General features: G+C 45.0%; 1 protein-coding gene across 1 annotated transcript in view; it reads right to left on the minus strand.

Moving 5' to 3' along the window:
• The window catches only part of SEC23B (SEC23 homolog B, COPII coat complex component), a 37,419-nt gene extending 24,103 nt beyond the window's left edge, over positions 1 to 13,316 (minus strand). Inside the window, exons 1-7 of the mRNA XM_056862227.1 lie at positions 13,287 to 13,316; positions 8,376 to 8,611; positions 4,010 to 4,067; positions 3,125 to 3,211; positions 1,810 to 2,046; positions 1,586 to 1,671; positions 634 to 778 (exon numbers count right to left, since the gene is read on the minus strand). Coding sequence (XP_056718205.1) covers positions 634 to 778; positions 1,586 to 1,671; positions 1,810 to 2,046; positions 3,125 to 3,211; positions 4,010 to 4,067; positions 8,376 to 8,596 — 834 coding nt within the window. The 5' untranslated portion in view covers positions 8,597 to 8,611; positions 13,287 to 13,316. The remainder of the gene's footprint in view (positions 1 to 633; positions 779 to 1,585; positions 1,672 to 1,809; positions 2,047 to 3,124; positions 3,212 to 4,009; positions 4,068 to 8,375; positions 8,612 to 13,286) is intronic.
• Positions 13,317 to 13,761: the final 445 nt, after the last annotated feature.

Here is a 13,761-nt window from a genome sequence, read left to right on the forward strand (position 1 = left end):
ACAATTGCTTTACAAGTAGTACTAAAACATCTCATCTCCCAATACCTTTACTGTACAATATTTATACACAAGATACGTTTTGATCGGTCCTGTATATTGTAGCACCTCTCTCTTTCAGCTATCGAGTACATTAGCCAAAGTAGTTAATTGCCACCACAATTCAATATTGGCTACATGCAAACATCATGACAAACAGAGGTTTGTCCCTGATAGACTTGAACCGCTTGTTGGCATGTTCACACACCCTCTCCTTTTCTCCTCCTCTCTTTCCTTGTGCACAGAGAGCAACTGAAGGGCTTTGGGCCTGGGAAGCCTTGGATTGCTCCAGTTTATCATACAAAAATACAGATGCCTGGGTGAATGGGAAGTGTTGCCCCCAAACCCCATAAATTCGGACTTCGAACAGTTTAGATCCTCAGTTGGGGAGGGGGACCCAGCTCCAATTAGCCCAGGCACCGGCTTTCAGACGCCACAGCAAATCAGCATTTGATTCAGGGCTACTCAGAAGAGGAGGCTTTCAACAGACCCTCACATGCAAGAGAAGGGAAGAGGCTTCACAAGAACAGCCATACAAGGGGTTTACGTCTGTTTGTGGTGATGTCTGAACACGGCCATGATCAGTAACAAAGTTACCTCCAATAACCCCACAGCAATCGACAAAGCCGCTCCAGTGGATCGCAGGGGTCTCTTTCCCTGAGTGACCGGCCATGGGTCCCTTTGCAGTTCTCCTAGGAGATCGGTCAGATTCATGTCAATCTTCTGAATGGGCTGAAGAAATCTACAGGAATTCAAAAGAATACAGTTTAACCTCTTTAAGGTTTAGAGAATCAGCTCGATGCATAAAATTCTCAGGTTGCTTTTCTTGCTGTCTACACACACCCACACACCTAGATAATGGACAGTTTCACTGCTCAAAGGTTCTCATATGAACACATGAAGCTGCCTTATACTGAATCAGACCCTCGGTCCATCAAAGTCAGTATTGTCTACTCAGACCAGCAGTGGCTCTCCAGGGTCTCAGGCAGGGGTCTTTCACATCACCTACTTCACATTAATAAGCAGAAGTAAAAGCAAAGAAACCTGGACAATGCAAAATACAAAGAGCATGCACCACCCAGAGACACACTGCACATTGGCTGAAGAAGGCTTTAGCCTATAGCTCATACTACAATCAGTTAGTTACTGGAAGACCCCAAGAGGATTCTATTGTTTCAGTACATACCATGAGAACACAGCACATAATTGTGGGTAGGAAGAGATGAACGAGGTTGTTAAAATTCACACATTATATAAATTTGCAGCAAATTCACAACTGTTCAATTCTTACTTCTGCCTTAATAACATTACAGCCTGCTAGACGTCTACTATTCTGAACTGACAAACTAGAGAACTCATGGGAAAGCTATTTTGATCACAAATGTAACTCCTAAATATATATCATAGAATCATAGAGTTGGAAGGGGCCGTTCAGGCCATCTAAAAAAACAAATTAAAATTTCCCTTTTGTGAAATCCATACAGCAACTTGGAGGTTCAGACGTGGCATGCAAGCCGGGCAATGGTGGCCTCGCAGGCACAGCACGTACCTGCTGGAGACAACCGGCTGCTCGTGAGGCTGAAAAGGTCTTCCTTGCTGAGCAGGTGCAGTGGGCCTCGTAAGACCCAGCATATCCTGAAAATCAAGGCAGACATCCATGTTGAAAAAGCCCAGAAAAAGACCCTTTTAAAATAATTCTGGAGGGGGGAGCGAGACAGCTGGAAGGGCCAGGCTAGCTCTTTACAAAAGGCCATGCAAAGAGAGAGAAAATACCTGTATTTGCTTTGCCGTGAGATCCTTCGTGCCTCTGAACACGTAGCTTTTGGAGATGCCTTCACAGCTCAGTTCATGAACCTGGACCATCCGGCCAAATGTGATCAATCCTACCAGGGCATCTGGAGGCAGCAGACTCAAGGACATCTGCAATGACTCCTTCAAGGCTTGCAAGTCCTCCTCTTCCAAACACGTGTCCACAACATAAAGAAAGATCAGTGGGGTCTGAGGTCCGCGCTTGGAAGGAGAGGAAAAAAATATTTACCATATGACAGAAAGTACAATAAAACCCTCACCTTCCCTACAGCTTGGACTGCTGGACTTGATGGGCCTCAGTCTGATCCAGCAGGGCTTGTCTTATGTTCTTATGTTTGTTTGTGGCAACTATGAATACAGCTCGTTCTGCTCACTTGCTCCCTGTCTCTCCCCACCTCCTCAATGCACAAAGCACATCTTGAAGGCCTCCTGATTCGGGAAGCCTTGATTCAAATTCCAAATCGCTACATCGGCATGGAAGCATCTGGACAAGTTGGGGGTTGTTTCCTCCAGACAAACAGGAATGACAAAGGAATGAAATGACTGCTTAAGGAAGGTGGGGAGATGGCAGAGAAACTGAATGGATTATTTGTGTATTCACTGGGGAAAATGTGTGGCACACATAATTAAATTGTAGAATCCACTGCCAGTGGGCACAGCCATGGCTATAAGCATAGATAGCTTTAAAAGGGGATCTGACAAATTCAAGGAGGGCAGGTCCATCAATGGCAACTAGCCATGGTGACTAAAGGGAGACTCCATGGTCAGAGGCAGCAAACCTCTGAATAAGAGTACTAGGCAAAAAAAAAATTGGGGAAAGCTTTGGCCTCTATGATCTGTTTGTTGACCCTCCAGGGCAGCTGATTGTGAAACAGGATGCTGGACTAGTTGAACTACTGGCCTCATCCAGCAACTTCTTCTTATGTTCTTATCCTAAACTGAAATTCTGAGGTTTAAAATCCTGGCTTGTGGGAAGGAAACAAACTCCCAACTTGCCCAGACAGCACTCAGATGTCATAGTGAACTGGAGTTTGATTCAGCGCTTCACAAACTAGGAAGCATTTTAGACATGAGGGGAGGAGAAAGGGGGAGAGAAGAGGCAGGAAAGAGGTACATTAATATGACAACAAGCTATGTTCATGCCTCTGAAGAACTGAGATTCTTTGTGATACCTGACTTTGATCTAGATCATCAAGAAAATCATGTTAAGAACCATAGCACAGGGATTCTACATTTTTTTATCTATAGTGAATTTCATATATGGTATAGAAAAGCTTACCTGGACTATGTACTCGATTGTGGAAAACTGTGGCATAAGTTCTGCTGGTTGATTTGTTTCAGATATGCCGGCATATGCTGGAGGAAACTGTAGAAACATATCAAGGATTAGGACACACAGGATGAAAAAAATGTCAATGGCTCTCTATAAATACAATGTTGGCAAATGGCGCTATTTTAATAAAATGTAGGAATAACTTTCACTCCATTAAAATGGTGCGTAGCTACAATTGAACAAATGTATATATTTTTGATTGAAATGGGAGTCATAACATGGGGTCTGTGAGCCCACATCTCAGGTGTTGCATCCTGTCACATGTGGGCACAGTTTGGACAGTACAGGAACCCATGAATAAGGAAACTCCACTCTGGTCCAGCACAATGAATGAATGATGGTCAACTAGCAAACCAGACTTACAAAGCATGGTTTGAAGCAGGCTTGAGTAGTTCATGCCAACTCCAGTTTGGCATATCTGAATTGACACAACACAGTTGCTACTATTACCCTGCATCCAGAGGCCGCAGAGTTTAAAGCACTAAGCAGATGGAAAACAAAAACCCACTAGCAACTTTGAACTACTGTTTGCTTGTTGTGCATTTGGAAGCTGATGCTACAGGCAACCCATAGTGTGGCATGAGGCTTGACCTGAGCCACTGCGTTCTGAGCAGGAAGGCTGGCATTTAATGACATACCGGCTCCATAATGACAATGAAGGCATGGCAAATGCCAATGGAAACTCAAACACCTTTGTATTACCAGATGTCAAGCAAATTTATGGCACGGCAGACAGTGGCAGCACATCAAAGGGCACCAGCACAATCATTTCAGCACCAAAAAAGAAAAAAACAAAGGTAGTTTTACATTGCAAATGTTTTTCACACCCACCTGGTTTCTCTGAAAGCAGAAGTTACAGGCCCAAAGCTTGGCTCGATAATCAACTTGACTGTAAGAAAGGGATATAGATAAAAGCAGCTAAGATCAAATTTGGAAATGTCAAAGCCTGCATTTTTAAGAAAGAAGTCATAGTGCTCCGTTATCCTCCCAAAATAATTAGCATTAAAGGTTAGAGAGAGAGTTTCAAGGGAATTTTATGGCATGAACAGGCTGCTTAACATTATAACAGAAACTTACCACTCCTGCTATTGCTTCAGAAAGTCCCACTTTAATTGTTTTAATAGCAGCAAGACACAATTGCTCCTGGTTCGGCTAGGGCAGTGGTCTTTCAAACCACGGGCTGTGGAAGCCCAGCTGTTAGGTCGCGCAAGCCCCTGTACAGATGCTGTATTTTCCCCCTGCTTGTTGGAAGGCCCTGCTGCTGGTGTACATGTGCAGAGTGCAAGATTGCTCCACTTCCCACCTTTCTTTGCCTGCACACTAAGAGATACAGCGGCGAGATCACTCAACGGTGCAAAGGGTTTCTTTTCCTTGCACAGGCAGGTGCAGAGACCTCCCTGCAAAAGATTTCCCTCACCCTGTCTCTTCCTCCATCACTCTCAATCCAGCCGGCTGGTTCTCCTGTGTTCTACATGCAGATGCAGTACAGAGAGCCCCTGCCCTACACCTCTGGCTCCTCTTCTTGATACTCCACTCTGATGTTACACCACTTTCTGTCACATGTTTGCAGCTGAAAGGATCTTATATTACTGACTGACGCCAGAATAAGAAGAATTGGTTTTTATATGCCAACTTTCTCTACCACTTAAGGAAGAATCAGACTGGCTTACAATTACCTTCCTTTCCCTCCCCACAACAGACACCCTGTGAGGTAGTGGGGCTGAGAAAACTGTGACTAACCCAAGGTCACCCAGCTGGCTTCGTGTGTAGGAGTGGGGAAACAAATCCAGTTCACCAGATTAGCCTCCGCCGCTCAAGTGGAGGAGTGGGGAATCAAACCCAGTTCTCCAGAACAGAATCCACCACTCCAAACCACTGCTCTTAACCACTACACCACAATGGCTCTCCAGTACTTTACCAGTCCTTTTATGCTGTTACTAACCTAAACTGGGGACCCTGGCAGTTTCTCCAGGCCCACCGTGGCCCTGTCCTTTAAAGAAGGGCGCTACTCGCTTAGTGGTATAAATCTGATCAATAACTGGAAACTGGTTTTTAAATGTTTAAGGCTTATTTATTGTATACTATGGTTTTATTATATTGTTTTAATGATGTTAGCTGCCCTGAGCCCAGCCTTGGTCAGGAAAGAGGGCAGGTTACAAATCGAAATAGATAATAATAAACGTGGGTCACAGATTTAGGCAGGATGAAAACCCCTGGGGTTGGGCACATTTCTTGCCCAAGTGGTATGTCAACAAGGACTGCCATTTTTATTGGATTCTGGGAAATCAAAGAAGAAGGCTTCCCTGGGATCAGGTACTCTTTTCGGCTCTGCTTCCTGCATTTTCTTACATCTCCTGGCCCATAGGCAACACTAGCTAATGCCCAGGTGAGTTCACTTATAGGTGTTTCACCTTAAGAGACAAACAGTATTTCTGTGACCCTGAGAGCAATCCTAAGCAGTTCTACTCAGGTCTATTTAATGGGGCTTGCTCCCAGGAAAGTGTTCATAGCATTGCACTGTCAAAGACTCAGTGCAGATACACAATACCTGGAAATGGACCACATATAAGACATCTTCCCCTCTCATGCATGAATTCTCTCCCAGCCTCCTATATGACGGGATCAAAATGTGTTTAAGAGAGGCCTGGGTTGCTTACAAGTAATGCCAAAAAACTGAGTTGGCGGAGTGGGTGCCAACACTTGCTTGCGCACACACAACGGAAAGGCAAGGAGAGGAGACAGGCGGTCTTGCAGCATGATGGATTCTTATATCCAATTAATTAGACTTGTATACTAGACCAAGGAGACCCAAGAAAAATGTGAAGTTCTGACCTCGCCTATTTGGATTAAGGCAAAGCCTTTCATACAATTACCAACTAATGCAGTTACCACATAAACTGAAAAATACAGGGTACAGGAACTGCATGATAAATAACAAATTAGCGACAATCATACTAAAAAGTCGATCACTCTCCTAGTCTTCAAGGGTTACTAATCCCCATATGCACAGCCATCTGCTTTCGACCTTAAAAACTACAAGCCCTCTGGGAGGAGGGCCTTTTGAACACAACCCGACATGGTGGGCTCGATTTAAAGGTAAAGTTTATGAGCTTGGTGTCCTTCTCAGAGCATAACTCCAATCTGTCATAACATCCGAAGTGTCTTTTTCTTGTGGTTAAGAATCCCAGTTACTAGAAACAAATCTCAGTTTGTTATGGTGCTCATGTCTAAAAAAGGAAAAGGTAGTTCCCTGTGCAAGCACCAGGTCATTACTGACCCATGGGGTGACGTCACTTCACAATGTTTACTAAGCAGACTATGTTTACTGGGTGGTTTGCCATTGCCTTCCCCAGTCCATCTACGCTTTACCCCCAGCAAGCTGGGTCCTCATTATACCGACCTCGGAAGGATGGAAGGCTGGGTCAACCTTGAGCCGGCTACCTAAACCCGACTTCCATCAGGATCGAACTCCGTTCGTGAGCAGAGCTTTGACTGCAGTACTGCAGTTTACCACTCTGTACCACAAGGCCTAAATGCCATTTATTTATTTATTCATTTATTTATATATTTGTGCTCTGCTTTTTTCTCCAGTGCGGACCCAAAGCAGCAAACTCAATCCCCCCTCTTACATGTTATCCTCACAACAACCTTGTGAGGTAGGTTCGGATGAAAGAGTGACAGTGACCAGCCCAAGGTCACCAGCAAGCTTCCATGACAGACTGGGGATTCGAAACCAGATCTCCCTGATCCTGGCCCCACCCTAACCACTACACCACTCTGCTTCATGACAAACTGGAGTTAGACTGAAGGTAATCTTGGGTGCACCACATGCGAGGGCGCCAAGGGAGCCTGTGAGCCCAACTATAAACTAGATTTGTAACCACCACAAAGAAACCCCAACACTGGTTCTTGAAGGTTATCCGTGCTGTGTAACCGTGGTCTTGGTATTTACTTTCCTGACGTTTCGCCAGCAGCTGTGGCAGGCATCTTCAGAGGAGTAACACTGAAGGACGGTTACACAGCCCGGATAACCTACAAGAACCAATGAACTCTGACCGTGAAAGCCTTAAACCCTAACACGTTTGTGACATTTGAATGCAGGCAGCAACAGCACAGCAACCTCTGCCACCATTTCTCTTTGGCTTTTCAGTCAACCAGAGCACTTTTCCCAAGATTCATAAAGCCAAATACTTGATGCTAATAAGAGTTCATTTGGAATATTGTATTTAGTTCTAGACCAAGAGCCCAAAGGAACCCCTGCATATCTGAAAGTCACGAAAAGTGGCAAGACACCCACCCTCCCTATTGCCCTGATGTTATATTTTCAAAGTTACCTTTGCAGCAATTAAGACTGGAGTTCTCCAAAATTTAGTAAGAGCCTTGAAAGCCACAAAATCAAATTTCCCACATGCCTGATCCAACCCCTCATCTATAATTTCTATATTACTTCCAGCATACAAAATGCTTTTTAATTCTGATCTCATTTATCCTCTGTGTGATATTGTGAATTGTCCAACACCAACCACTCCATTACATGGCTCAGCTCACTTTGCAATGTGGAGTGTCAAGTGTAACACAACTGCATAACTAATGTTAAAAACAGATAGTCTCGTTTTTAGATTTTGGCCCATTGCATGCCTTACTGGCTTGAACTAAACAAGAGTCTAATGGCACCTTAATGACTAACAATATTTTACTCCAGTTTACTTCATGAACTAGAGCTCCCTTCTTCAGATGGGCCCTAGTCCACAAATGTTAATGCTGGAATAGAACTGTATTCGTCCTTAAGGTGCCACTGCACCACTGCTCAGTTTGTTGCAAGAGACTAACTCATCCATTCCTCTGGAACTGCAACAACATCCCCAAACGTTTCCTCGCCCTCTAGCTTTGGTCACTGTAGCTTTACAAGCAGGGCATTTTTCATCATCCACATAGTATAGGCCTATCCTGGAATACTTGAGCAATTTATTTCATTTACAACATTTATATCCCACCTTCATGCCCAATTGGGGCACAGAGGATGAGGATATATGTTTTAATCAGCAAAGCCTAATTGAGGATCTTCTTTGTCTGCCAATAAATTCTGCAGAGCTCAAGACCATACCATGGTCACCAACAAAACGAACCCCAGCTAAAAATAAACCCTGCATAGCTCTCCCTTCTCTTCTACAAAACAGGAAATTAAGGAGACTCATACCAAAGTGGATTAAGCACAGTTTTGCAAGTGGGCCTGCTGCAGAGGACCGGCTCATACTGGACGGGCGGCAGGTCTAGGCGTTCCTTCAAAGGAGTCAGCAGACAGGCCAACGGGACAACCATTCTTGTGGCTTCCAGTCTGCTGGAGGGCCAGACGTTCCAGCTGAAACGCACTCCGTCCCGCTCTTCATTTTGCTGAATGAACTCCAGGTAAGTCGCCATAGAAGCTCAAAGTTTCTACAGGAGAAGACGACAAATGTGCTGGTGAGCAGGAATATTGAGAGCATCAAGACACAGACCCACAACAGCCACTCTAGTTCATTTCCCACCTGTTGCATTGGGAACCAGCTAATGCACAGAATTCATGCAGAGGCATCCGGAGGCTTTGACATAAAATGGTTCCAGATAACGATCTATACAGTTCACCTGTAAGCTAAGAGGGTCTGCCCCAAACACCACCACGATAGAAGCCACCTACAAACCACATGTAAGCTACTCCGGATGTTCTCAAATGCAGTAAAAATGAGAACAGGTTTTTCTAAATGCTAAATAGCAGGTTTACACCACATAAAAATAAGCACAGTGATGAAGGGAAGGGAATAAAAAATGGAAATCAAAGGAAGACTGGCAAGCTCTGAGCTAATGCTTGACAGGTTAACAGAATAGGAAGGTTAACTCAGTGTAGAGTATTATCTGATTTAGAAGTCCTCTATAGGGGCAACAGGATACGATAGCCTTTATTTACAACGACAATTCCCGTAGGCAGCTTATTCTGCAAATATATCCCACAAAGAAGAAGAGTTGGTTTTTATATGCCGACTTTCTCTTCCGAAGAATCAAACCGGCTTATAATCACCTTCCCTTCTCCTCCCCTCAACAGACACCCTGTGAGGTAGGTGAGGCAGAGAGAGCGTGACTTGCCCAAGGTCACACAGCTGGCTTTGTGTGTATGAGTGGGGAAACAAATCCAGTTCACCAGATTAGCCTCCGCTGCTCATGTGAAGGAGTGGGGAATCAAACCTGGTTCTATAGATCAGACTCCACTGCTCAAAACCACTGCTCTTAACTACACAACACTGGCTCTCAGCCAAAAAAACAGTCCTTCCAAGGAGGGTGCTCAAGTGAATAATCTTTCTTTATTTTTAAAGGGTATTGGACCCCATTGCTCCTGAAAATTATTTTCAACCAAAAAACATTGGGAATGTAATAGTTTTTATTCTGATAAAATAAACTTTTCAAACACACGCCAGTTTGAGGCTGTCCTCTCTTTTTTTCAGTTTCTAAAAGCAAACCTAAGATGACCAACTCCATTTTAGCATCTCCCTTGCAGTACCTCATTTTCAAAATTCCGGAGGGAAAAGGAGCAAGAGTCCATGCAGGGACTTGCCCTGTTTTTAGCAACAGGAAGTTTCAAGTCACAATTTAAAATATACACCAGCTAGCACAGTCACATACCTCTTTTCCTTTTCAATAAGCAGACAGATTAAAATTACAGAATCAGTGGGAACTTTAATGTTAACCTAGAGCATACGGAGCCAAATCCAGACTACAAGTGAACTGAATCTCACCTCTGCCAGCGTGCCAGCCCTATCAAATTTTGACTGAAATGACATAAATATTTTGTCCAAGACTTCCTTTGTAAGGAAAATAATTGTGTAGGGATCTATAACTGTAAATAAAACATATTTTCCTATTGCACTTTGCCCCCTTTCTGTACACTGTATTGGTGTGGCCTAGGGATGCCAGCCTCCAGGTGGGGCCTGGAGGTCTTCTGGAATTACAAGTGATCACCAGACCACTGCGATCAGTGCCCCTGGAAGAAATGGCTGCTTTGGAGGGTGGACTCTATGGCATGAAGTCCCTCCCCAGACCACACCCTCTCCAGAATCCCCCTGCTCCAATCTCCAGGTATTTCCCCACCCGGACCTGACACCCTATGCAGCCCTCTTTTTTCTACTTGCTTGCTTCCTTCTGCTTCTTTTTAAAGTTGTGGGCAAGACAGATTTCTTTATGCTTGCTCGTCTGAACGCCGCACCTTCAGCAGTGCTAAATGGAAGATATGGCAATTTACCCTACTTCGAAAGACTTCATGTAACACGAAGAAAATCGATACACTATCTCATATGATGCTGGAGTGTCCCCATTTCAAATTCCGGTATGATCAATTGATCACTCCTATTTGAATGAAACTACCTGCCACTGTCATAGAATAGCTCCCTTTTTGCTGGTGGATAGCGATCCAAGTATAACACTGGTGGTGGCCAAGTATCTCTCCACCATATTTTCCTTTAATAAATAATAAAAAAACTCACTATTAACTGCTCAGGACCTGTGGGTCATGGGAGTTTGAAAAGGAAAGGAAGCAAGACAGATGTTTCAGACTTTAATGTTGTGTTTCTGGCTGTGTTCACACAATGTTTTGCTCTGATTTGACATCCTTATAATAGTGCTATTGGGGGGGGGGTCACATTACCAATCTTTCCCTAACCTGATTTAATATGATCTTTTTGGAAAGACCACAGTTCAAAGCACCCTTGGATGCCTCATTGATGGGGTGGGGTGAATTTTTGTAGGTCCCACTCAGGTTAGCCCCATTTTCCTTGCCTCAGCTTCCTCTGCTGCCATTCCTCTCTCTCTCACACACACCAGAGAGCTTTAAAAAAAAAAAAAAACACCAGGAACTGCTAGATCACTGTAATGTTACAATGGTCTATTGTACCAATGTTCTGATTCCCAGCTTTTTTAAAAAAAGTCTCCAGCCCTTTTCACTGCAGAGTTAGCAAAGATCAGATTGGACAATGTACAGAGAGACTTGGGTTAACATTATAACTACTCTTCTGAATCAGACCAAAGATTACCCTGTTTTCAACAGCAGTCAGCCAGATGCCCCAAAGAATCTTACAAGCAGGGCAAGAAGGCAATCTGCCTTTCCCTGTTGTCTGTCCTCAACATCTGGTATTACAGGTACACTGCCACCAAACAAAGAGGTTCCCTGTCTTTCTTATATTTATATACCATTCACAAACCTTCTCCTCTATCAATCGGACCAATCCTTTTTGTAAAAAGTCATGATCTATGCTAGCAATGTGCCAGTCAGCACATCTTGTGGCAGTGAATCCCAACAGCTATTTAAGTGTTTTGTGGTAAAAAAAGGATTTAACATAAGATCTTAAGAAAACCCATGCTGGATCAGACCAAGTCCCATCAAGTCCAACAGCCTGTTCACACAGTGGGCAAACAGCTGCCTCTAGGAAGCCCACAAACAAGACGACTGCAGCAGCACCATCCTGCCTGTGTTCCACAGCACCCAAGATAATAGGCATGCTCCTCTGATCCTGGAGAGAACAGGTATGCATCATGACTAGTATCCATCTTGACTAGTAGCCATGAATAGCCCTCTCCTCCATGAACATGTCCGCTCCCTTGTTAAAGCCTTCCAAGTTGGCAGTCATCACCACATCCTGGGGCAGGGATTTCTCTGAGTCTGTCCTGAACCTGCAACAGACCAATCTCACTGGATGACCAAGTTCTACTATTATGAAAGAGGGACGGCGAGGGGGAAGGGAGATTAATCACAGTATCACCCACAAAGCCTCGTTTATTTATTGGCAAGCTTTTAGGAAGTTACCTTTCCAGCACGCTGTATATTTTACCATATGCTGTCGGATCAGTGCAGCGAAAGTAGCTGAGCTAAGTCTTTCCCATCTCTTTATATTACCTGGCCCATTTGCTGTTGTAGCTTCACAACAACCCTGTGAAGATAATTCACAGTGGGTAGCCGTGTTAGTCTGTCTGCAGTAGTAGAAAAGGGCAAGAGTCCAGGAGCACCTTAAAGACTAACAAAAATATTTTCTGGTAGGGTATGAAATTCATACTGATAGGGTATGAAAAATATTTTCTGATAGGGTATGAAATTCATACTGATAGGGTATGAAAAATATTTTCTGGTAGGGTATGAAATTCATACTGATAGGGTATGAAATTCATACTGATAGGGTATGAAATTCATACTGATAGGGTATGAAATTCATACTGATAGGGTATGAAATTCATACTGATAGGGTATGAAATTCATACTGATAGGGTATGAAAAATATTTTCTGATAGGGTATGAAATTCATACTGATAGGGTATGAAATTCATACTGATAGGGTATGAAATTCATACTGATAGGGTATGAAATTCATACTGATAGGGTATGAAATTCATACTGATAGGGTATGAAATTCATACTGATAGGGTATGAAAAATATTTTCTGATAGGGTATGAGCTTTCGTGAGCCACAGTGAGCCACAGTGTCCCCATTTCAAATTCCGGTATGATCAATGGATCACTCCTGTGGCTCACGAAAGCTCATACCCTACCAGAAAATATTTTCGTTAGTCTTTAAGGTGCTACTGGACTCTTGCCCTTTTCTACTACAACAACCCTGCGAGGTAGGCTCAACCAAGAGAGAACGAATGGCAAGCCGCCCAAGGAGGTTTCGTGGCAGACAAGGATTTGCATCGACAGGTTCCCAACCATTGCACCACACCAGTTCTCATGGAGGAGAGGTTAACCTCTCTGGGGCGGTAGTCTTTCAGAGGGCAGCTGTGGAGAAGGGGTCATGTGAATGGCGGGGAAATATCCCCCTGAACGTAGAAATCTAACAGGTCAGAGCGAAGAGCCCTATCCTGGCCTGCCCCCCGACATGCTAGCTTTCTACGGGCAGAGACGGCGGCGAAGATTCCCTCGTCAACCACCCCCGCGAGCAGCAGGCCCCAAAAGCCGGTCCTCCTCACCCCCTTCGACGTGGCCCCCTCTTCTTCGCCTCGGGCGAGGCTTTCCCCACACACACAATTACCGACCGAAGGACAGCCCGACTTCTCCTCTCTTCTCCCCCGCACCGGCCCCTTTCAAACGTCTTTTTACCTGAGAGACCCTCTTCCCTCCGCAGCCTCCGGCCCTTCTCTCGAAGCCACGCCCGCCCCAGCAAGGACAGCTCAGCGGCTGGCTGCCCGGAGCTAAGATGGCGCCGCCACCGTCGCCGCCAAGAGCGTTTCCAGGCGAGGGGGAAAGGGGGCGGAAGTAGACGTCGCCCGCCATCTTGGAGAAGGGCAGCTGGGCGCGCCTGGCGGCTTCGCAGGGAGGGGAAGTGCCCGCTCCCAAAACGGAAGGCGGCGGTTACCAAGGTTACCGTCGCTTTGAGCGTTGCAGGCGCTCTCGAGGGCGGGGGTTAGGGTTGCCAGGCCCCTCTTCGCCACCGGCGGGAGGTTTTGGGGGCGGAGCCTGAAGAGGGCGGGGTTTGGGGAGGGGAGGGACTTCAATGCCATAGAGTCCAAAAGCCAAAGCGGCCATTTTTTCCAGGGGAACTGATCACTACTGGCTGGAGATCAGTTGTAATAGC

The sequence above is a fragment of the Euleptes europaea genome, chromosome 17 (assembly GCF_029931775.1).
Source record: "Euleptes europaea isolate rEulEur1 chromosome 17, rEulEur1.hap1, whole genome shotgun sequence".
NCBI classification, from domain to species: domain Eukaryota; kingdom Metazoa; phylum Chordata; class Lepidosauria; order Squamata; family Sphaerodactylidae; genus Euleptes; species Euleptes europaea.